A 26,002-nucleotide genomic window follows, 5' to 3' on the forward strand; every position below is an offset into this window, starting at 1 on the left:
TGACTGGCCTTCAGAGTCCTGACCTCAACCCGATAGAACACCTTTAGGATGAATTAGAGTGGAGACTGTGATCCAGGCCTTCTCGTCTGACATCAGTGCCTGACCTCACAAATGTGCTTCTGGAAGAATGGTCAAACATTCCCATAGACACACTCCTAAATCTTGTGGACAGCCTTCCCAGAAGAGTTGAAGCTGTAGCTGCAAAGGGTGGGCCAACTCAATATTGAACCCTACGGACTAAGACTAGGATGCTCTTAAAGTTCATGTGTGTGCGTAAAGGGTGTGTGTTTGTGTGCGTGCGTGTGCATGTGCGCGTGTGTAAATAAATATAGTAAATGTTACTGTTTATTGTCACCTAGATGCATTTGACTTTCTATTGCAAAAATGGAATCACTTTTTGATGTGGCCTTAGTTTGCTTGCTGTTCCGTGATGTATAATGGTCATGTGTGTAAACATCCTATTTAATAATTTTTTTTTTTTTAATGGTTATTTGTGCATAGAATTTTTTTTCCCCATAATTTCATGATGGTCATGTATGCATAGGTTCTAACCTATGATTTATAATGGTCATGTGTGTAGGTCCTATTTGCTAATTTTATGATAGTCATTTGTGTATAGAATCTATTCCATGATTTTATGATAATGTGTAGATTTGTACTTTCTCCCTCTACTGGGTACATGTGTGTCCAACAGATTCAACAAGGAAATGGAGTACTGTTCATGATACTTTATTTGCACTTACAGTTCCATTTTCAGGACAAGCCTTTAGGGGTCTACCTCCCCCTTTTTCTTGGCCTAAGCAGTACGGATACGCAGTGTATTAATACTGCTTGGACTGAGAGGAAGGAGGTGGTAGACACCTAAAAGCTTGTCTTGAAAATGAATCTGTTAGTGCAAATAAAAAAACATCATGGGCAAAACTCAACTGCATGTTAATACACAGTGTATCAATAATGCTTCCACTGAGGAGGGGATGGTAGACCTCCAAAAACCTGTCCTGAAAATGTATCTTATGTGCAAAAAAAAACAAAAAACTGTGTTGTTGAAAGTGCACTAATATGGCTACGATCACCTTAAGAGCTTGTTCACACGTGTGTTGATTATGAGGAATGAAGCAATGCTCATATAACAACATGCCTATAGCGTTTATCATGTGTTTTCATTGTGTTTATGAAGCGCTGAAAAAGCTTGAAATGCTTGATAAATGCCAATGTAAGTGTTGCTTTTCTATAAGGAAGTGCTTAAGGGGGGAGTGATGTAGAGGAAATTATCTACTTTGAGGCGTAGGTAGGTTGTGGTGTTATATCAGGCATTTTTGTGAATTCTCAGCAAGATGGATTCATATACTACGATCTCTTCAACACTTGCTTGGTCCAGCTCAACTAGGCTGAAACATAAGTCTTTGCCACTGGCAATAATGCTCACTGCATCTGCTTCTGCCTGGATCTGTCAGTATTGCTGGCTGACTGTTACCACAAGGCTGCTCTGTGCAAAGAGAAAATGGCTGGAGCTGCTTTGTCCTAGTCTTCTGTTATTTCCCAGTGCATTCTAGGATACTGGAGCTTCCACTGTCTCTCCCCAATGCTCAGTTAACACTATATAAATGCTTCACTAACATGTCATTAATGCAATAGGTGCTGTTACAGAGCATTACCAATGAAATCAATGGAGGCATTGATACCTCATGAAAGTCACATGCTGCTTAATTTTTAACACAACACAATACTACCACTCCTTTGTGAACAGCACTGTGTGGTGCCATTGTAATAATCATGGCAGGTATTGAAAGGCAGTTATAAAGCTTTAAAAATGCTGAATAAATGCCTCATAAACACAGGACACTGACACACGTGCGAACGAGCCCTAAGTTTCATGAAGGATATTTTACAGGAAATCACTTCTGGTAACAGAATCAGATTCAATGCTGTAATGGTTTGACTTCAGTAAGTCAATTCTGATTGGTTTGTAGTGGTATGTATACACTATGCTTACTACTCAGCTTCTTACACTGACTTTCTGAGTGTGCACATGACATACTGGTTTAGAGTTAACTGACAGACAGGGACAATAAAGAAAAATCATCTTCTACATGAAGCAGAACCCATAACTGTAGTGAGCAAAATGTTAGAACATGAACCAATTTGCTCAATATAAATGTTAGAAAACACAAACATTTTAGCAATGTAATTCAGCAACGGTATACTATGGCTCTCACCAATTTCTATAGGTGCCAGAGCTACAGTATATAAGAATCCTTCTTAAAGTCTAGGTGAATGCTTGGAAATTAATTAGGCACTTAGCACCGTAAAGTAGTATTAAATCCAAAAGCAAACATTTACTGTATTGCAGTTTACCAATTCTGCATTAGTTTCCTTTTTTTTAGGTTTTCTTCCTTAAATTTTCATCTAGCAATCCAGCCAGCAAGTCTTTTTTTTTTTTTTCACAGCACAAACTCTCTGTATCAACTTACATGGATGAGACCATCTATTTACTACTGGGGGGGGGAATAAAATGATCAGCTTTTATTTATTTGTGGAAAATCTTTATCCCAAAAACTGTTTGCTTCAACTTATAAAGCATGAGCTAGATTTTGGCATTTGTTAGTGGTTCTAAATCTGCTAATACATTTAACACTTCCATCCCCCCAGACTGACAATGCTGCAGTCTGCTGTGCCTCCTCTATGCTCATTCCTCCAGAATAGTGTCTTACTAGGTCTATGTTCACACCTAAGCGTTTTGCAGAAATGCACTACAGTCCTTTTAACATGATTTTCTATGGGACACGTTCAGATCTCCACAATTTCACCCGATGCTCTTTTGGAAAGGGACAAGGACTTTTTAAAATGCAAAAACTTGCAATTTTGGTTCTATAGACTTCAATGGAGACGCTGCAGTAAAGCATGTAGTGCGTTTTTGCTGCGTTTTTTATCTGCCTAGCAACAAGGGGAAAAAAAAAAAAATTTTTAAAACGTGGCAAAAATGCATGTACAAAAACACAAATACCGTGTTTCCCCGAAAGTAAGACCTACTCCGAAAGTAAGACCTAGCGGTACTTTTTGACGTACCGCTAATATAAGCCCTCCCCCCGAAAAGAAGACCTACCTCTAATTTTTGCATGTGTCCTGAGAGCTGCCGTATTTAGCCTAGAAACATCCCTGGTTACAAGGTAAGGTCCTTTTACAAGTAGTTACAAGAGCAGGGGCGTCCCTAGGCAGGTGCGGGGGGATGCACGCCACACCGGTTGACACCTTTTCCACGGGGTGACACCGGACCCGCTCCACCAGGGGCGGACTGACCATTCGGGCACTGCTTGAGGATCCGTGGTCACTGCAGGGCCCCATGAGAGGCTCAGTCCGTCCCTGTATGTGCTGCTTCTGAAATAAGCAGGCATTGAGGGAACGGACAGAGAGGCAGGCACTTCGGACTCCTCTCCTGGAGGGGGAGGGGCGGGCAGAGTATGCAGCAGGTAAATATGTAATCCCCCAACCCTGGTGACTGCACTGTAGCTTCATGTAGTAGGTAGGGGGGAAGAGAGAGAAGGCAGAGGGGGGGGGCTTGTTGATTTGAACAGGTGTTAACGTACCAGTAATTTGTACTGTATACTTGTACTTGTTGAACTGGAATAAATGTACCATTTTATTTTTTGGACTTCAATAAAAATAAGACCTACCCGAAAATAAGCCCTAGTGCACTTTTTTACCTAAAATTAATATAAGGCACTCTCTTATTTTCGGGGAAACACGGTAGCACTGCAGAAATTGATCAAACGCAAACTGCATTATGTGTGAACCTAGCCTAATACAGGAGGTGTGTTGTTGGCCAGATCACCAGATGAAAACAAGAGGGAAAAAAGCCAAATTAAAGAAAACTGATGCAGCCACCACATCTATTGATCGGTAAGCTACGGTATAATACATTTTTGATTTTGGGTTTAATATCGCTTTAAGTATAAAACGAGCAATGTCCAAAGTCATGTTTCAGTTAAGAGGGAATTTCCCCAAATATATTGATAAGCACTACAAAACATGGTTACTGACTTCAATGTCTGCAGTGCAAGGCTGAGGGAGTTGTAAAGAGATGGCTCGCCGCTGCAGGTCATGTCTACAGCTTTCTTCAGGGCAGTTATATGCTGTCTGGGATTACCTGGAGAAATAAAAAAAAAAAAAACACATTTAACTACTTTGGCTCTTGTATATGCATACCACTATGGACCACATATATTTTAACTTTTTTCTATAGGCCTGTTTATCCAAAAATATTTTTTTTAGAATTTAAAAAAAATTACAAATACATTTTTTAGTACAAGCAAGACTTTTTGGCAATATCATCTTTCAAATATTTTATTTTCTGTGCAATCTACAGATATAAATTACATATGGTAATTAAAAGAAAAATACATGTTTTCTCTTTTGGTCAGTGTTAGCAATAAGATAAGTATTGTTACTGTATATCAGGGGTGCTCAACCTGTGGCCCTCAACCACAAACCATGGAAGCTCATTCAGATATACAAAGAACTCTTTGTAGCAAATTGTTAATCTCAGAACACATGCCCTAATTTGATGCTTGTTGGTGCATAGGCGAAATCATGTTTACATGTACTGCATAGTCCATAAATTCAAACATAAGCATTTTTAGGAACACATGCTTTGATTCTTTTATCTAAAAACTTTATCCCAAAAGGAAAGAAAAAAACTGTTGCTGTAATTGCTTTAAAGTGTTAGCCGGAGTTTGACTTTAATTCATTAGTCAAGTCTATCATCTTCACTCTTGGTGCCACCGAGCAACCATTATGCATAAGTAACTGACCCACAGAAGTTCATATTTGGTGCGGTGTCCACTCAAATCAAATGCCAAAATCATAAAATATAACTGGAACACATTTTTTGTACTTTGTGAAAAAAAAGTGAAAATGAATTTTAATATACTTATCATACCAGCAAGCTCTGTCAGCTTCTCAGCCCGTTTATTTCTTGTTATTACGAGGCCTATCTAAAAATGATAAAAAAAATGTGATAAAGTTTAATCAGTAAAGTAAGTAAGGTGGTGCACCTGAATACCCCAGACACACCTTTCTGCCAACTAGCTAGATTTTTCCACTTGTCCCTCTGTCCCTACTCACCCTTGTCACCTTTGCAGGGACATGCAGAGAGGACGAGAGGCTAAGCCTAAGATTTAGGGACTCTTTTCCTACCTCTTCTTCCCTCTGGTGACATCACTTCCTTCAGGAGGAAGGAGGAGGAGAAGGTGCACACTTCTGGGATAAAAGGCAGAGGAAAGCCAATCACTGAACACAACCATCACCTCCATCAATATGGAACACTTACAATGAGGCAGCCATTTTCTAGAAGTTCAATATCCTTATGTATTCTAGATTTCTTTTATTTTAAAGGTAAGAATTGTCTTTGAAACGCCTCACCGCTAATTCTTACTCCTCTTTCCAAAATCATTGAATCTTCCATATCTGTGGTCTCCAAACTACAGAACAACCCGTGGTCTAAATCCAAGTTATACAAGATTTTATCCAGCCCGCAGCTAAGGTCGGTGGCATATCCTCAGGATCCACTCAGCTCTCACACAGGTCAGCAGGCATCCACTTCTATCCCCCCCAGTCCCTGGCACAGGTTCCTACTGTTGCATTATCATCCTTATCATTCGTTGCTAGGACCATCAGCATCCTTGAAACCAATCACATGCTTGCCCCAGCTTCACAGGAGGATGGAACTTCCTCCATCCAGTCCACATCTCCCAGCTCCCATCATGCTTAAGGTGAGATGTATGTATGAGGGACTGTCACGTAAGGGGGGCACATTGCTCAAAAAAATGAAAGGAACGCTTTGAAAACACATCAGATCTCAATGGGGAAAAATATCATGCTGGATATATATACTGATATAGACTGGGTAATGTGTTAGGAATGTAAGGATGCCCCATTGTTTGATGGAAATGAAAATTATCAACCTACAGAGGACTGAATTCAAAGACACCCCGAAAATCAAAGTGAAAAAATTATGCAGCAGGCTAGTCCATTTTTCTGAAACTTCCTTTCAGCAACTCAAATTAGTACTCAGTAGTTTGTATGGCCCCCACGTGCATGCCTGATAACGGATGGTGCCCTGGGGTATTTCCTCCCAGATCTGGACCAGGGCATCACTGAGCTATTGGACAGACTGAGGTGCAATCGGCCGGGATGGACCGAAACATGATATCCCAGATGTGTTCTATTGGATTTAAGTTAGGCGAACGTGTGAGTCATTCAATGGTATCAATTCCTTCATCCTCCAGGAACTGCCTGCATACTATCGCCACATGAGGCCGAGCATTGTCGTGCACTAGGAGGAACCCAGGACCCACTGCATCAGCGTAGAGTCTGACAATGGGTCCAAGGATTTCACCCCGAAACCTAATGGCAGGCAGGGTGTCATTGTCTAGCCTGTAGAGGTCTGTGCATCCCTCCATGGATATGCCTTCCCAGACCATCACTGACCCACCACCAAAAAGATCATGCTGATTGATGTTACAGACAGCACAACGTTTTTCATGGCTTCTCCAGACCATTTCACATCTGTCACACGTGTGTGCTCATCTGTAGGGTTCAGGTATCGCCTCATGTTACCAGTTGTAACTAGCCAAATGCAAGACTAGTGAAAAAAAAGTCAGAAAAGAAGAGTAGGAAAAAAAATGTCAGTGACCTTCACCTGTAAAACCATTCCTGTTTTGGGGGTCATCCCATCATTGCCCATCTAGTGCACCTGTTGTTAATTTAATTAACACCAAATCAGCTGAAACTGATCAGATCAATATCCCAGGAGTTTAATTGACTTGATGCTATACATCATATATATTGATGATATATATTAATGTATTCCTTTAATTTTTTTGAGCAGTGCATAAGGGAGAATCTCACGTAAGGGTGGACCCTGACGAAAGGGGGGACTGTGCTGGGGACACTGATGTAAGAAGGGCTCTCAGGTAAGAGGGGATCCTGATGTAAGTGTGACTATCATGTAATGGTAGCCCCTGATGTAAGTGGACGATCGCGTAAGGGATAACACTGATGTGCTCTGATGTAAGGGGGACTCTGATGAGAAAGGTGCGAACTGAGTTTAGTTTTGTTTATACTTTGTTATTGGCTCAAGTTTTTTTAAGAATTTCTTTTGTTTTACTGAAGCTCTTTTCCTATTCTGTATCATACCCCGATTAAGTAAACATCCAAGTAAAACTTATTTATTCATTTAAAGCAGTGTCCAACCCTTTGACCTTCCTGGGCCACAATGACAGAAGAGGAATTGTTTTGGGCCATACAAAAAAATACACTAACAATAAGGGTAACTGATGAGCAGAAAAAGTTGGGCAGATCACATGTTCATGATCACCGATATAGATAACGTTACTATCTAAGTAATAAAACTTCATTTTTTTAATAATATTTTTTATTATAAAAGTAAAAGAGGGCAACATAAAGCTATATTTGACACCGTTTTTCAAAAACAACAAGGATAGCTGATGAGCAGAAAAAGTCAGGCAGATCACTGTAAAAGAAGGCAAGATAAAAACTAGTGCGATATTTGACTTACATTAATTAAATATAATTTAAAAAAATAATAGATACGGGGATTGGATTTCAGCTATGTATGTGCTGTGTGGGGAGGTAGCGGGGGAGTTGTGTGCGGGGTGCGCATCCCACACCAGCATCCCCTAGATCCAGTCATGCGGCATTTACATGCCTGGAGCTAGCCAGGAGTCCCTGCATTCACTGCTGCAGATGCCACTGCAAAAAGGGCAGACCCGGCATCCCTCCAGACGTGCCTTTGCCTGGCTTGTTATCGGTGCTTGCAGGGATTCCCTGGCATCCAGCCAGACATGAATGGGCCTGGCTTATCCATGCCGGGTGTCTCAGTTGATATACTTGCACGGCATCGCTCCAGACGTTCCCCAAAAAGAAAAAAAAACAAGCATGTTATCCTTACCTGCTCTGTGCAAGGATTTTGCACAGATCAGCCCCATGCAAGGATATTGCACAGAGCAGCTCTGATCCTCCTCTTCTTAGGTCCCCCGCTGGCGCTCTGGGCTCCTCCCCCTTGCCAAGTGCCCCCATAGCCAGCCTCTTGCTATGGGGGCAAGTGTGTACTCACTCCCGTTCACAGTGTGCCCCGCTTTGTGTGTCCACAAAATGGGGATAGGCCCCGCTCTCACTCCCTCCTCACTGGCTGTTATTGACAGCAGTGGAAGCCAATTGCTCCTGCTGCTATCTCTAAGCCAATGAGGAGGCAAAGAGTTGGAAGAGCAGCAGCTCTTGTGCACATCGCTGGATCGGGCTCAAGTATTAGGAGGGCTGCATTTTTGCATGAAATACTTCAAAACTCTTGGATGTAGATGCAGCCCACAGGCGGTGAGTTGGACACTCCTGATTTAAAGTTTATTCATTCATTTGTTTTTTTTCACCTGTGAATATCTATAACATGCCCTGGCACTGAAAAGTTTGGAGACCTTTGTCTATTATTTTGAAAAATCCATATCTATATTAGGCGTAAACTGAAGGTGAAAAACTCCAGTTTACTTCCTATACTCACCGTTTACAATAAGTATAAGATGCATCATTTGTATAGGAGTGTCAACCATAGATCAGGGCATATGCATTCTTAAAGTTTATCTAAAGCCACAGCTTTTTTTTTTTTTTGTTCTAGAGAGTGTGATAAAGAGTTAGAGGCCCTGTCAGGTTTTTATTGCTGTCTGTACTCCAGCTACAGAGATTCAAACTTAATATTTGTCCTGGTGACCATTGATCAAGAGTGGAACAGAAGGAAAATATCAAATATATGATAGTACAGATTCTAGACTGCACAGCACTAATATAACCAATAACATATCAGATAAGTGTGGCAGATTTTTTTAAATTATGCCTCAAAACAGACCCATTGGCAACAATGCTCTGCTGTAAAGATTCTGAATTTGTAGCACAAAAAAAATCTTCTAAATGTATCAAAAAGTCCCATACTGCTCTCTAGTGGCTAGTATTCACATTAGAAGAGACTAAGGCAGGATTTCTCAACCAGGGTTCTAAGGAACTCTAGGTTTCTTCCAGAGGTTGCTAGGGGCAATGAAAGGGACTTGAGCAATCAGCAATTACTGCCTCTCAGGTAAGTTCCCACTGACACCATTGATTTTTTAGCTACCTGTAAGGAGCATTCTTCCCACTGACCATCTCACTATTGTATCATGAGTTGTGGATTTAGTCATTTTTAGCAGGGGTTACCTGAGACTAGAAAACCAGGGTTAGACTTACCGGTTACTCTATTTCTAAGAGTCTTCCAGGACAGCCCATGAGATATAGGCACCTGCTCCAACAGGAACAGGAAACACATCACCAAATACAATTTCAAAGGAAGTCCCTCTGCTGAACTGGTCAGTCTTAAACAAGAAGCGAAGGACAAAACCTGAATAAAACATATAAAAACAGAAAAACAACATAACACGAGGGCGGGAATCCGGCTGTCCTGGAAGACTGGAAATAGAGTTACCGGTAAGTCTAACACCAGTTTTCTCAAATTGTCTTCCAGGACAAGGATGGTCAGCTGGTAACTGGGAGTCCCGTACTATAGTACACGGTAGCCAGCCTATGTGATAAAGGACATTGAAGGAGTAAATCAGCGACATGAACGTGTATGACCAGTCCAGCCTGTGATGTGCACAGCTGATATGACTAATGGTTACATCACAATCCGCTAGTACTTACAGTCCGATGGGACCCCTGGGTCCTGTGATGATAAAGGCTGAAATAACGGTGGGACTTCCAAGTTCAGCAAAGAATCTGCCTGCACTCCCGTGGATGGCTGCCAGTCCTCAAATTCAAGCCTAGCAAACGGCCCAAGGATGAATGTATGGCTGTAGAAGGTCCAGGTATGCACCACAGCATGTGGAGATAGCATGTAGATGTCAGGGAGAGGGGGGGGGGGCACGTATCTCTGACGTGTTTCATCCCACCCACACCCGCACTGGGGTGGGAAGCTGGGCAGTGCAGGGTCCAGCAGCAGGATGTTTAATTAAACCATGAACAACTTAAGCTCCTGACCAGAGCCTAAGCATAAGAGTTCCATGCAAATATAATGCGACTCCACATGCAAAACCAGTAGCACACAATGGTTACTACACATCAGGCCAAAGATACAGAGTACAACATAAAAGCTTAGGCCCAAAAGACAGACTTGTGCTAAGACTGTAAATGTACACTGCAATAAAACTATCACAGAGAGCGTGCATGGCAAAGATAAACCCCACATCAATCCCAAGTAAGTGAAGGACATAGTATACCAGGTAACAAGTTCTCCATCAGGAGCTGAGAAGTTTACAATTCCTTCCTCTCAAATTCTACATTAGTGGGAATAGAAGACTCTGTGAGACAGGTGGAGATTAAAGTTCTGCCAGATGAGATGTGCTAACAGACTGCAGATTGTACCGCATGTAGGAAGGCAAGCCAATCACCTGTGAGGTAGTCACACCCAGGTAACAGATAATAATAGAAACAATTAAAGTGATCTGTGAGTCTGGAGTAGATTGGAAAAACTTTTTTTTTCTCCCTTCTCTTAAGCTCTAATACATGCTAGTATGCAAACATAGAGTAGCAACAAAAATAACTAGCATGCAAAAACAGACACTTTCCCCTAAATGAGAAGCATTCTAGGATAGCCCTAAAAAAAGGACATCCACATCTTCTAGATCTAGAGACAATAACCCTTGAAGATTTAATTTACTGTGCTCCCTTACTGCCAGGGAATCAGCAACTATACTCAAAGAAAGATTCATCATCCTCTCACCTTAAAGTAGAGGAAAAATGTCCTTTTGCTGGATCTACTAGAAAAATCCAGCTGAAAAAGGATAGTGGGGCCACTAAATCACCCACGACCTTCTGAGGACCCTTACATCCAAAAGCACAGGAGTAGGGGATCCTGGGCAGAGCAGGGGTCCCATATCTACCAAGACCCAAAGAGTGTGAGGTGGAGGCCAACTCCCGCCTTGCGGGGACAAGGAGGCCACAGCCAACATCGGCAGTAGGGGCAGCGGCGTGCGCAAGCTGAACTGCCCAGGTTGGGCGCCACTTATTCCGGGGTGGAAGCCAGGGAAGTGGGCGGGCTGGGGTTCATCATCCCCTCCCCTCAGGTATTGCCAAGGGTGGGATCCAAACCGACGACCTTAGTGCGACCAGGCAGAACTGATGACTACTTAGGGACTGTACATACCCCGCCTCATTGTGGTAAATAGGGATAGCCCAACATTGCCGTCACATTAAGTCCCACCCTGGGGCCCCAGGTGACAGATTACAGGCTAGGTGAAAACCTAGGAACAAACACAAGTAAAAGTAACTAGGTACAGCAACCTCCAGCTTACCTGTGTCCTATTGGTGCCAAGGGCACCTGTATCCACCTGAGCTGTTGCCTGCATTGACTAATCCAAAATGCAGCATTAGCTCCTCCACCTTTAGATTCCGTCATTAAGGCACCAGCCAGCCCTTCCCCCTTCCCTGCGTCGAAAATGAGGCTTGGAACCAGAGTCTCTGGAGCCTGGAAAGGACTTCACCCCACCCCTGCAACATCTGGTCAAACAGGAACACAGCCAGGCCACAAACCAAAGCAGCTGTCAAGTGCATCCCCACTAGAATGTCCTATAGTGCCGACTATGCACGCACCCAGAAACCCGAACTGGGAACCCATGCTGGTCCCTGTCAATACGGTATGTCCCTTCCAGACATGGCCTTCCCCAGGCACAAAAGGAAAAAGGGAACCAAGCTACCTCCTTCCAATAGTGAGGATTGGTCCTGGAGGGCAATCTTAGAGTAAATGCTACTAGCTGCTCCTAGTGGAGCAAGGTAAGTAAAGTAGTGGATCGAAAAAAGGATAGCCAGAGAAACAGAGGCCTCCCTCAGCCAGGTTCCAAGTGGTGCATCTCCTCTCTCTGGAGAAAACACAAACAAACTGACCAGTTCAGCCGAGGGACTTCCTTTTAAGTTGTATTTGGTGATGTGTTTCCTGCTCTTGTTGGAGGAAGTGCCTATATCTCATGGGCTGTCCTGGAGGTTGATTTGGGAAAGTGATTTCAAACATTCCTCTGTGTTGAAAGGGTTGAGAAAGGCTGCTGAAAGGGGTCTATTAAAAATGCTTTTCACACAATATTCACATAATTTCCACCTAGGATTTACACGTTTTCTAAATTAATCAAATAAGAAAAATGTGTAAGTCAGGCAAAAGTCGTGTGAATCCTTCATGAACATTTTTAAATAGGCCACCAAATGTCTGTGCTGATCAGTCAGAAAACTTCTCTTTCCATACAAGTCTATGGGAATGAAAAAGAAGCTTGAAGTCAGTCAAATGAAGATCAGATGGAGGTCAACATTCATCAATGAATTCTGAATGATCGCAGAAGCACTGCAAGGTGATGTCAAAAGCAAGTTTCATTCATCCATTGAAACATATGCAAAGCCTGCTAACACACACCCTGAAGATAAAATTCTATAGTTTATGAACCATAGGGTGTTGATTCGCAAAGATGTAAGAATTACTTTAACTGCATTTATCATTTTATGTCAAATGTAATTTTTGTCAACAAAATATTTTGTAAGAAATGGATATTTACAGTACATAAGGAAGCAATGCTTGAAGACAAGAAAACCAATTAATCAATTCACACACTGTTTTTGTAATTTCAGTCGATGCTAAAAAATTGAAATTTATATAACAAATGTAAAATTTTTACACATACCTGACTTATTGGGTTTTGATCAAAATATTCATCAACAAAATATTCCAACAGCTAAAGGGAAAGAGAAAAATGCATATTGAAAGAATTATTTTACGTTAATTGACATGTTATATTGGCCACGAAGTATAACAAACTCTAAACCAGGGTTCGGCAACCCCATTGACCATAATCTACCTGTCAACTATGGGCAAGTAATAGGTAGGTTACTATCGAGTCCCTGCTGACCCGCAAGTGCTCCTCCTCCCCCAACACGGACTGGCAGAGCAGTGCAGAGAAGAAATGAGCTCAGGTTTCTTGCCGCCAGAGCTCTCAAGCTGGGAAGCATACAAAGCTAGTTCTAGGGAGAGGCATTCCCTGCCCCACAGCACGCCCCTTTCATGTGTGGCTGCAGGGTGGGGAATGCCTCTGCCGCCTAGGATTCGCTGTTGGATAGCACAAGGCTCTTGTACCCCCAAGTGCAGTGTGCTGATCCCTGCCAGACCTCCTCTCCAGTTCATTCAAGTGCGTTACATCATGTGATGAGAGAGGAGGACCGGCAGGGATCAGAGCGAAAGAACAGGTAGCTGTGCCACAGCAGCCATCCTGACCCTCCAGCACTGTGCCCCCCCCCCCCCAGGGCATTTGACAGGCAGTGGGGAAGCATTAAAGTTGACTAAGTACCCTCCTCTGCTGCCTTTGCAATTGGGGGTTGGTAAAAATACAGCTCCTTAACCCCCTATGCTGTGCCCTCCAGACCCCCCCTGTACCATGCCCTCCAGACCCCCCTGTGCTGTGCCCACCTGACTTCCCTGTACCGTGCTGCCCAGAACCCCCGTACTGTGCCCTCCTGACCCCCCTGTGCTGTGCCCTCCAGACCCCCTGTGACTGAATTGATAAAACTCAGTGCTGCCTAAAGCAGAGCTCCACACAAAAGGGGAAGCTCCACTTCTCTGCGCCCCCCTCCCCGCTGCCACATATGGCACCTTTTGGGGAGAGGGGGGGGGGAGCAGGTACCTGGTTCCGACAGGTACCTGCTCCCGCCACAGCGAACTGACCTGGGAGTTCACCTCCCTCACTTCCTCGCAGCCTTCTGGGACACTTCACAGGTCCCAGAAGACTGCAGCCCATTCACAAAGCACAGCACACTTTGCACATGCACAGTAGGAAATCAGCTTCCTTGTCGGTTTTCCTTAGTGAAAATGGCGGCGCCAGCACATGATAACAGATTGGAGTGAGGAAACCACTGGATGTTTGGACAGGTAAGTGCCCTAATATTATAAGTCAGTAGCTATAATATTTGTACTTTATATTATAATATTAGACTTTTTTGCTTGGGAGGTGGGGTGCAGAATTCTTTAATAATAACAAAGATACCAAAAGATTCCATTGTGTCTTCAGTTTGCACCATCATTTGCAGATAGCATCACAGTGGCAAAGTGTTTGAAAATGCAATTTAGCTATCTGTGTTAGGATAGATTTCGGAAATAGTGTGTCAAGGAAATAAAAGGGTTAGTTCAGCTTACCTTCAGTGTGCACGTAAGCCTGTTAGGTTTCAGATCCTGATCTTCCATTGTTCTTGACCCATCAACGATAACATACAAGTGTCGCATCTAGTGAAATAAAAACTTTAAAATAACATTACTTCAAAAACATATGTTTGTTGCCCAGTTTCTGCAGGACAGAACAAAGACTGGAACTGGGACCTTTTACATTTTAATGTCAGCAGCAATTCTTAGAAGATTTTAGGAAAGTGGTAGTAAGGCTGAATTTTCAAGACAATAATCAAGTGACTTTTTTTTAAATACAGTGGCACTAGGGTTGTCTGCTCAGCATACATACTTACAATCTTAGGCAACAGATGTATACAATTTTATCCACTTTTCCAGAATAGTAAGAAATCCAGGTTACACACATTTTTACTTCACCTTTATTAAAGGAGAGTAGACTTTGCTGGGAATTCCTGCATCTAAGGGGGAGACTCTTCTGGGAACTGCTGGATCTAAGGGGGAGGGGGATAACTCAGCTAGGCACTCTTGGATCTAAAGGGGAAGGGGCGACTCTGCTGGGAACTCCTGGATCTAAGGGGGAGACTCTGCTGGGAACTCCTGGATCTAAGGGGGAGGGGGATAACTCAGCTAGGAACTCTTGGATCTAAAGGGGAAGGGGGTGACTCTGCTGGGAACTCCTGGATCTAAGGGAGGGGGTTGATTCTTCTGGGAACTCCTGGATCTAAGGGAGAGACTCTGCTGGGCACTCCTGGATCTACAGAGAGTGGGGGCAGGGGCTGGTTGGGGGACTCATTGAATAATTCATAAAATTGTTTTTTATTTTTCAATCTGTGAATATTTGTAAAATATACAACATGGTCTTGTGGTCGTGTGGAGAACCCTGTTATAGAGTAATACCATAGGAAATATCTACTTAGTGGTCAGAGAGTGCACACACTGACTGAACACCAAACTATGGAACACTGGAAACAGTTCCCCCCATATATAAGGAATTCAAGTTTATTTTAAATCCTTAGAAAGTTTTAAAATAACTTACCATACCAAGTCGAACTTGTCCATGATGCTCAAAAACTCTGTAAAAAATGAATTGAATCCATAAAAATTAAATTATACACTGCATGGCTAGCTGTTACTGTCAATGTGACTTAATGATTACTGAGTAGGCCCCCTTTTCATTGTAATTACAACCTCTAGTTCAAAATAGCACTTCAAAAGTTAGAAAACAGTAGAAGAATTTATAATTTTTCACAAATGCCCCTTAACAGAGGGCCCGACTCACTCCAAACACCATTGTTGTTTTATGGTTTATTGGTTTCTTTTTTTTTCTTCTTATTTACCTATTGAACTTTACTGTTGTATTATGTTTTTTTCTGTCTGACAATAAAATAGTTGTAAAGTGATTATTAGTCACTATATCCTGTTCAGTGCAAGCATTGTATCACTCCATGTTCTATATGTAGTTTTCATAATTCAAAAGAAAAAGTTTCCTGTACTGTTTTTATCTATGTATATGCAACATTGTTGCAATAAAAAATGCTTACTAAAACATGTATATACTGCATTTTCAATGTATATTGGCAAATACAAATATTATTTCACCCCCAATTATTTTTGGTCACCAATTTAAAGGGATTTCTTATTTCCCTTAAAACTACAGTATTTGTAAAATATACATCAGACGCCGGAGATGCTAGGGTATAGACCTTACCTATTTAATTATTTTGAGGTTTCAAAGAAGCAAACTACACTATTTAGCTTAACCTGAATTAAATGACCACATTTTGGCAAGTGGAAATAGCAATAAAAAAAAGTAACCCATAGCAACCAATGATATATAATTAGTAACCTAACACCTGGTTTGCTCACACCTTTCCTGGACTTTAGCGCTGTTGTTGCATGCATGTTGTGATCTTTGAGAATGATTTATTCACTATACATGTAGCAAAAGATGTCAGTAAGCGTTAGTTTGTTAAGAATACGTAAATACTTTATAGCTCTACACTGGACAGCTTTCAACTTAGCCAATTACACTGCATGAGTTAAAGTCTCATTTGGCTAGAGGAGAAAAAAATAGGTCCACATATTTACCTTATTTCTCGCTCCTGCAGGCTTCTTCCTCTTCATGGGACTGGTCTCCTAAAGTCACTTCACTTGACTGCCTAGCCAACAGCATATCTCTTACTTCATCAGGTACAACACAGACAAGCAGTCCTGCAAAGCACTATACAGAGGGATGGTATGGGCCCACCCCACAGTGTCAGACAACGGAGGAAAGCACTAACTGTTGGCTGATGAGGAATAGGGTACATACAGGTGAAACTCGAAAAATTAGAATATCGTGCAAAAGTTCATTTATTTCAGTAATGCAACTTAAAAGGTGAAACTAATATATGAGAGACTCATTACATGCAAAGCAAGATAGTTCAAGCCGTGATTTGTCATAATTGTGATGATTATGGCTTACAGCTTATGAAAACCCCAAATCCACAATCTCAGAAAATTAGAATATTACATGCAATCAATAAAACAAGGATTGTACTTAGAACAATATCGGACCTCTGAAAAGTATAAGCATACATATGTACTCAGTACTTGGTTTGGGCCCCTTTTGCAGCAATTACTGCATGGAAGCTATCAGCCTGTGGCACTGCTGAGGTGTTATGGAAGACCAGGATGCTTCAATAGCGGCCTTCAGCTCTTCTGCATTGTTCAGCCTCATGTCTCTCATCTTTCTCTTGGCAATGCCCCATAGAGTCTCTATGGGGTTCAGGTCAGGCGAGTTTGCTGGCCAATCAAGCACAGTAATCCCACGGTCATTGAACCAGGTTTTGGTGCTTTTGGCAGTGTGGGCAGGTGCCAAGTCCTGCTGGAAAATTAAGTCAGCATCCCCATAAAGCTCATCTGCGGAAGGAAGAATGAAGTGCTCCAAAATCTCCTGGTAGATGGCTGCGTTGACCCTGTACTTAAGGAAGCACCTGAACAACAAACAACGCCAGCAGATGACATAGCTCCCCAAATCAACACAGACTTTGGAAACTTCACACTGGACTTCAAGCATCTTGCGGTGTGTGCCTCTCCATTCTTCCTCCATACTCTGGGTCCTTGGTTTCCAAATGAGATGCAAAAGTTGCTCTCATCAGAAAAGAGGACTTTGGACCACTGAGCAACAGACCAGGTCTGTTTTTCTTTAGCCCAGGTAAGACGCTTCTGATGTTGTTTGTTGTTCAGGAGCAGCTTGACAAGAGGAATACGACATTTGAAGCCCATTTCCAGGATCCGTCTGTGTGTGGTGGCTCTTGATGCACTGACTCCAGCCTCAGTCCACTCCTTGTGAAAGTCCCCAACACTTTTGAATGCCCTTTTCCTGACAATCCTCTTCAGGCTGCGGTCATCCCTGCTGCTTGTGCACCTTTTTCTTCCACACTTTTCCCTTCCACATAACTTTCTATTAATGTGCTTTGATACAGCACTTTGGGAACATCCAACTTCTTTTGAAATTACCTTTTGAGGCTTTCCCTCCTTATGGAGGGTGTCAGTGATGGTTTTCTGCACAACTGTTAGGTCAGCAGTCTTTCCCATGATTGTGATTCCTACTGAACGAGACGGAGAGACCATTTAAAGGCTCAGGAACCCTTTGCAGGTATTATGGCTTAATTAGCTGATTAGAGTGGGACACTTTGAGCCAAGAATATTGCACCTTTTCACAATATTCTCATTTTCTGAGATTGTGGATTTGGGGTTTTCATGAGCTGTAAGCCATAATCATCACAATTATGACAAATCACAGCTTGAACTATCTTGCTTTGCATGTAATGAGCCTATCTCATATATTAGTTTCACCTTTTAAGTTGCATTACTGAAATAAATGAACTTTTGCACGATATTCTAATTTTTTGAGTTTCACCTGTATGTGTACTTATGCCATCCCAATAAGGCAAATGAGCATTTAGCCCATGCAGTGTGTGTAAGGGAGTGTGCCCATTGCATGATTAAATTTAACAAAATGCCTGGAGCTGGGCTTTAATTTGCATACTCATGACCCTATGTGTTAGTGAATTGAGTTTCATATACAAAAAATATAAATAACAATGCATTATTACTTGAAAATAAAGAAGAAACTAATGCATGGTAATGAAAATCTTTGGTTTTTATTTATTTTATAATACCTAAAAAGTAATTGTACCATAAACACATAAATATGACGTCTAATAATTTTCCTTTTTTATCCTGATCACATCCATTACTTAGAACAAAATAAATACCTTTTTCTTTTATCTTTAAATAAAATTTCATCAATTGTGGCTTTTAGGGATCCAGACTCGTCTTCCTTGAGAACCTCCCTGAAGAAGAAAGCAATTAATTTTTAACACATGGTTAATGGGCTGGGACCACAGATATATCACACAATGAAGGCACAGTTCTTACCATGTTCTTTCATAGCCACCTTCCCATCGCTTGGTTCTTTCTGGTTCCTCATCCATCTTTAAATGTTCTGATATTTTATAGGCTTTATTCTGAAGATAAATAGAGATATTAAACAGAAGTATACATCAAAAGGGACTTATTGTTAGTTATATAGATAATATACAGTACTACAGTGATTACAGGGATTTCCTGCCCCACAGCACCTGTAAAGTCCTGGCTACTCCCACTGACATTATTACTGAGGGGAGGAAGCTGACAGGCTCAGAGAGACATGCTGACAGTGGAGGAATTGCAACCAGACAGGGATAGCCAAAGAGTCGGATGTGGTACAGGGGCTGTAAAATATTCAGGTCTGGCTACATTCATTCTCCATGGTCCCACTGTATATAGGAACATAGCCATCCTCTCTTGCTCGCTCCTGAGATGGACTATGGGATTTGTAGTGTGCATAGTTCAGCGTACATGTAATGTGCACTGCTCATTCCAAACAGAAGTGAAGGGGAAAAAAAATACAAGACTAGGAGCTTACAGGGGATATTACAAGGAGGCAGGAAAACACAGTAGGAAATAATTTCACGAAAATAGATTACATGGCCGTTAACCACTTGCCTACCGGGCATTTATACCCCCTTCGTGCCCAAGCCAATTTTCAGCTTTCAGCGCTGTTGCATTTTGAATGACAATTGCGCGGTCATGCAACACTGTACTCATATGAAATTTTTATCATTTTTTCACACAAATAAAGCTTTCTTGTGGTGGTATTTACTTGCCGCTGGGTGTTTTATTTTTTGCGCTATAAAAAAAGAGCAAAAAATTTGAAAAAAAAAATGTTTTTCTTTGTTTCTATTATAAAATTTGGCAAACAGGCAATTTTTCTCCTTTACTGATGTGCGTTGATGAGGCTGCACTGACGGGCACTGATAGGCAGCACTGTTGTTGCTGCAGTGATATGCAACAACGATGGCCACCAATAGGTGGCACTGGTGGGTGGCATGGACTCACAGCCAGGGGTGTATTTACAAGGCAAACAAGGCATTTGCCTAGTGTGGCATTTTTCAGTGGGGGCAGCACCGCCCCTTGGAAGAAGGGATGGAAGAAGGGATGGAAGAAGGGACACACGCGGCATGGGGACCTGGTGGGTTCTGAGAGATGCTGTGGGTTTCATGACGGTGTATGCACAGCCCAACTTTCATTCCTGGGGATGTACGGAGCTGTGAAGGTGAGTGTCTCTCTCTCTCGACATGGGGGATGGTGGCTGGTGTATGGGGGCAGTGGAAGGCTCGGGTGGAGGGCAGGGGTGTTCTTGGTCAATTTCAGACTCTTTCTCCTGGGTGTGTGGGGAGTGCCAATTTTTGTGTTGCCTAGGGCAGTACAAATCCTAAATACACCACTGCTCAGGGCACTGACTGGCAGCACTGCTGGGCACTGATGATCGGTGCTGATCCGTCCTCTGACAATTGCAGGTTATCGGCAGTACTTTCCTCACGCTGTCACAGCGTATGGAAAGTGCAGCCAATAACCGGCAATTGCATTTACCGGTGATCTGCCGTGTCATTGGACACAGCTGATCACATGGTAAAAGGCCGCTGTGATTGGCCTTCTACCACATCACGTGATCAGCTGTGTCTGTAGGACACAGTGATCATGGCGATTGCTGGGGAGGCACGTTCTGGGAGGACGTCACATGACGCCCTCCCAGAACTGGACAACCGTGCTGTAGCCGAAGCAAGTGATTAAGTAGTGGATGTGTATGGATTATTTTTGGAGAATAAGGATATTGTTTATTGTCACTTTAACCCCTGAAAGGGTTTAACCCCCTGCAAGGGAGAACTGTCAGGATTCCAGGAGTTCAGCTTTAAAGTAGATCTAAGCCCAATCACAAAAATCTCGTGTAAGCTTTAACGTATTCATTTCATTTCAGAAGTCAGCTCATTTTTTTCTTTTGTTTTGTGGACACACACTTGGTGCATCTGAGTGCACGTGTTTTTTGCATATGCAGCCGGCACAACTTTTCAAATCATGCAACACCAAGCTGCATGGTACTGCAGTTTCTTGAATTTTGGAATCTGCAAGATGCATGGGGGTGCCATTCAGAATTAATGGCCCCCATGCACATCTGCAGACTTCTGCACATTCCCAAGCGGTGTGGGAAAACACACGCTTCTGCACTGCAACTAGTGTGAACCTGCCCTTAATCTATTTTCATTAAGATAAAATAATGTTCCAGCACTTCCTGTTACCATTGTGTCCTAACTGCATCACCCTGCCCAATGAGAGACTACCAGTGGCCATGCTGATACAAATTGCACAGGAATGGTCCACCGTTGTCAAGAAGCCAATCCTGAACAATATTGTACAGCCAATGCTGGAGAAGGCACATGGAAACAAGAAGGGGGAGATTTATTAAAGCTGGTTTCACTCAGAATCTGGTGCAGCTGTGCATGGTAGCCAATCAGCTTCTAACCTCAGTTTGTTCAAATAAGCTTTGGCAATCAAATCTGGAAGCTGATTGGTTCCTATGCAGAAGTGAGCCTGATTTTGCACTCTCCAGTTTTAGTAAATAAACCCCATAATGTCTGGAAAAAAGCTGGATAATATCAGCAGTATGGAGCCATAAACAGGGATGAAAAATATAGAAGCTGAAATTTATGAAAATTAAACATGGCAATTGTTTACAAAGCAAACAAAAATGACGGTTTTAGTCTCCTTTCACACTACAGGATTTAGTAAATGCACGCAAGTCTGCATGTGTTTACCAAACACTAAAAAAATAGGAAAAAAAAAACCACACGTCAAACTCCCAGTGCAATTCATTGTTAATGGCACTCCAACTGCAATAGGCAGTGTGGCAAGATGCGCAAAGATTAACTATTCCTGGCCGCGCTATAGCCAAAAGACACCTACAGCACTGTCATCCAGTTCTAGGAGGGCGTCTACAGCTGATCACAAATTGCGGTAAGGGGCCACTCACAGCGGCCCTTTACCATGTGATCAGCTGTGTCCAATCACATCTGATCACCTTGTAAACAGACTTGCCGGTTATTGGCAGTCATTTCTTCCCAAGCTGTCACAACTTGAGGAGAGAAGAGCAAGTAACTGGTAATTCACACAGGGGACATTTATGCAGGCCATAGATGGGGAGAAAAACGGCAGATTTTTCTTTTAAAAAACGAAAATTCGGTCGTTCAAGCGGCCGACGTTACCATCAATGGTAAAAAAAAAAATCGGCCGATTTTCATCCCTTCTACAGCCGGCAAAAAGTGTCCCTGCAGAGAGCTCCGCTATTTCTGACAGTTCTCTGACAGTTCCTTCACATTTACAGCAGTTGAAACATTGTATCTATTTGTTTCCATTTAGGATACAGATGTTTTTATTCGGAAACAAATAGATACATTGTTGCAACCGCTGTAAATGTCAAAGAACTGTCAGAGAACTGTCAGAAATAGCGGAGCTCTCTGCAGAGACACTTTTTGCTGGACTGGAATTCTTCTTATTTTCATCCTACTTCTTCTTCTTCTTCATCTTCTTCATCTTCATCCTCATCCTCTTCATCTTCATCCTCATCCTCTTCTTCTTCTTCTTCTTCATCATCCTCTTCTTCTTCATCCTCATCCTCTTCTTCTTCATCCTCATCCTCTTCTTCTTCATCCTCATCCTCTTCTTCATCCTCATCCTCATCCTCTTCTTCATCCTCATCCTCTTCTTCATCCTCATCCTCTTCTTCTTCATCCTCATCCTCTTCTTCTTCATCCTCATCCTCTTCTTCTTCATCCTCATCCTCTTCTTCTTCATCCTCATCCTCATCTTCTTCCTCATCCTCTTCTTCTTCTTCCTCATCCTCTTCTTCTTCTTCCTCATCCTCTTCATCCTCATCCTCTTCTTCTTCTTCTACATCCTCGTCCTCTTCTTCTTCTTCCTCGTCTTCTTCAACCTCATCCTCTTCATCCTTATCCTCTTCTTCTTCCTCATCCACTTCTTCATCCTTATCCTCCTCTTCTTCTTCTTCTTCTTCTTCTTCTTCCTCATCATCATCTTCTTCCTCATCCTCATCCTCTTCTTCATCCTCATCCTCTTCATCTTCTACATCCTCTTCTTCTTCTTCTACATCCTCATCCTCTTCATCCTCTTCTTCTTCTTCCTCCTCTTCTTCTTCCTCTTCCTCATCCTCTTCTTCTTCCTCTTCTTCTTCATCCTCCTCTTCATCCTCTTCCTCTTCCTCCTCTTCCTCTTCCTCCTCTTCCTCTTCCTCCTCTTCCTCTTCCTCCTCTTCCTCTTCCTCCTCTTCCTCTTCCTCCTCTTCCTCTTCATCCTCTTCCTCTTCATCCTCTTCCTCTTCCTCCTCTTCCTCTTCATCCTCTTCCTCTTCATCCTCTTCCTCTTCATCCTCTTCCTCTTCCTCTTCCTCCTCTTCTTTTTGTCTTCCTCTTGCAGGTCACTGCTCATGCGCAGATTTTTTATGGGCAAAAAAATCGGCCGATTTGCCCACTAATTGCCGCGAAAATCGGCCGATCGGCAAAATCGACCGATTTGTTTCCAACTTTACAGAAAAAAAAAAAACGGCCAAAATACCGAAAAACGGCCGACCAAATAGCCCACTAACGATCCGAAAATCGGCCGATTTTATTTTCGGCCGAAAAATCGGCCGATTTTCGACCCATCTATGGCCTGCATTAGTCCTCAAGCTCACTGCAAGGTTTTACAGCGACTGTTTTTGACTTTTGATGTTTTTTTTCTACAGCCAGTAAAACCCCCAGCATGTTATCCTATGTGTTCATGCAAACATAGACTGCAATCAACATTTTTTGGCTGGAAAAAAAAATAAAAACAAAACAGGACTAGTGGGTTTCTAGAGGAGTTTTTTAGCTGTAAAAATGCTGAAAAACACAGCAAAACACCACAAACCAGCATTTATGGAAATTTTTGGACCGTAAAAAAAAACCGCAAACATGGGAAATCGGCGCTAAAAGCTAATGCAAAAACACAAAAAAAAAACGTTTTTAACGTGACTTTACACAGCTAACGTTACCAGCGTTATCAAAAGGCCCAGTGGGCATGAGGGCTTACACTGATCATGGGTGCACTGATTATCAGCGCTGCCAATCAGTGCCCACCAGTACAGCCTCAACAGCGCACATCAGAGGAGGAGAAAAATTGCTTGTCTACAAAATTTTATAACAGAAACTAATAAAAACATTGTTCATAATATTCAGTCTTTTTTTGTTTGTTTAGCAAAAAATGAAAAAACCCAGTAGTGATTAACCAATACACACCCGGCCAATAGCCAGAAGGCGGCCGGCAAAATGTACTGCATTTCCGGGTTAGACGCCAAATGGCGTCTTCCCGCACATGCGCACTTTTCGTGCTTGCAGAGCCGCGCAGCGGAGCGATCTGTCACCGGCCATGTACCTCGGACACGGCCGATGACAGATCTGAGTATCGGTCCTGTTGCCGGTACCATGTGACCTGCTGTGACCAATCATAGCAGGTCACATGACAGTTGTATACAATGGATGGCTTCATTCATGCCATCCATTGTATACTAGTGTCTAGCTGTGAATGGTCACAGCTAATAACATGCACATGTCATGTGATTAGCTGTGGCCAAATCACAGCTAAGCAAAAAAAAAAAAAAACCCTGAATGAATTGATGTCATTCAGGTAAATGCTTGCTTATAGCAAAGTAATTCTTTGCTATAAGCAAACTGTGTAAAAAAATTAAAAAATACTGATCACTTCCCCAAAGTAGTACAATGTTACTATGGTAACATTGTACTACTTTGGACATAGTGATATATGAAAACAAAATCTTAAAAAAAGAAAAGAAAGTAATAAAAAATTAAAACTTTTTTTTTTTTTCATACTATCACCAGTCAGTGTCCCTGATCACCGCCATGCCAGTTATATGATGACGCTGTACGGCACTAGTAACAGTATGTAAAAAAAAAAAGTGAAAATAATTTTTTGCATTTTTTCATTTTCTGAAAAATTATGACAAAAAAATACAACTTAAAAAAACTCGCCATTCCTCTTATGAAATACATCGGACTGTCTACTCTGCAAAAAGGGGTCATTTGGGGATATCTGTACTGTTCTGACATTCTTGGACCTCAAGAAATTAGATTGGCTGTCAGTACTTCAGGATTGATCAATATTCAGATCTATCCCATAGTTTTTGAACTCTATAAAACTTTCCTACAAACTAAAAAATACATCCTAATTTAGGTTATTTTCACCAAAGAAATGTAGCAGAATACATCTTGGCCTAAATTTATGAAGAACAATTATTTATTTTCAAACTTTTATAACAGAAACAAAGAAAAACGTGTTTTTTTCAAAATTTTCGGTCTTTTTTTGATAATTTAGCAAAAAATAAAAACCCCAGTGGTGATTAAATACCACCAAAAGAAAGCTCTAGTTGTGTGAAGAAAATGATAAAATTTTAGTTTGGGTACAATGTTGTATGACCGCGCAATTGTCATTTAAAGTGTGAGAGCGCTGAAACCTGAAAAATGGCCTGGGCAGGAAGGGGGTAAAATTGCCCGGTATTCAAATGGTTAAATACCACCAAAAGAAAGCTCTATCCATTTAAAAAAAATTATACAAATGTAATTTGGGTACAGTGTTGCATGACCGCGCAATTGTCATTCAAAGTGTGACAACATTGAAAGCTGAAAATTGGCTAGGGCAGGAAGGAGGTAAAAGTGCCCGGTATTGAAGTGGTTAAAAAGGTGCATGAGCTACTTTGTCATGTGTATGGGGCAGCCCATTGAAATGAATGAGATGTAGCGCAATAATGCGCAATACCGTGCAGCTGTGCATCACCTAGCGCCATGCTTCATATTGTGGACAGGGCCTCAACCTACTGTAATATAACCATGAACACTGACTTACAGAGCCTTAATAGTAAGAGCACCCCTAACCTCTATGTACAGTCAGCCATTCATCGCAAGAAGCAGCTGACAGATGTCAGTATACACATATGTGACCTCCTGATCTATCTGGAGACCCTGCTCAAAGCCAAATGCTTACTATTACTGTGACATCGCCCACTAGCACACACACAGCTGCACACAGCCTACCTGCTCTGCTACCACCAGGACTTCCTGTCACTTGTGTGCAGCGACGTACAACTTCCCCCGGAAACACTCGCCCTGCACAAACGTTCCGCTCTCCTGTCTATCCGGTGAACACTGGAGTGCACAGCATGAGGGGGCTATACTTTAACCCCTTGTTTACAGGGGATTTTTTTTTCATAATTTCCACACAGGTTACAATCTGCATTTTTGCTACAAAATTACTTTATTGCCCCAAGCGATTATATCTTTTCCTGAAAGCCTG

At 42.1% G+C, this 26,002-nt stretch overlaps 1 protein-coding gene across 1 annotated transcript in view; it reads right to left on the reverse strand.

Moving 5' to 3' along the window:
* GTF2H2C (GTF2H2 family member C) overlaps window positions 1-25,800 on the reverse strand; it is a 49,702-nt gene extending 23,902 nt beyond the window's left edge. Inside the window, exons 1-8 of the mRNA XM_089693206.1 lie at window positions 25,744-25,800; window positions 18,665-18,753; window positions 18,502-18,579; window positions 15,276-15,312; window positions 14,255-14,341; window positions 12,753-12,803; window positions 4,937-4,991; window positions 4,039-4,144 (exon numbers count right to left, since the gene is read on the reverse strand). Coding sequence (XP_089549332.1) covers window positions 4,039-4,144; window positions 4,937-4,991; window positions 12,753-12,803; window positions 14,255-14,341; window positions 15,276-15,312; window positions 18,502-18,579; window positions 18,665-18,720 — 470 coding nt within the window. The 5' untranslated portion in view covers window positions 18,721-18,753; window positions 25,744-25,800. The remainder of the gene's footprint in view (window positions 1-4,038; window positions 4,145-4,936; window positions 4,992-12,752; window positions 12,804-14,254; window positions 14,342-15,275; window positions 15,313-18,501; window positions 18,580-18,664; window positions 18,754-25,743) is intronic.
* Between the last annotated feature and the right edge of the window lie 202 nt (window positions 25,801-26,002).

Source organism: Staurois parvus, unplaced genomic scaffold (assembly GCF_062004578.1).
Source record: "Staurois parvus isolate SC_StPar_1 unplaced genomic scaffold, SC_StPar_1.0 ptg000618l, whole genome shotgun sequence".
Lineage (NCBI taxonomy): Eukaryota > Metazoa > Chordata > Amphibia > Anura > Ranidae > Staurois > Staurois parvus.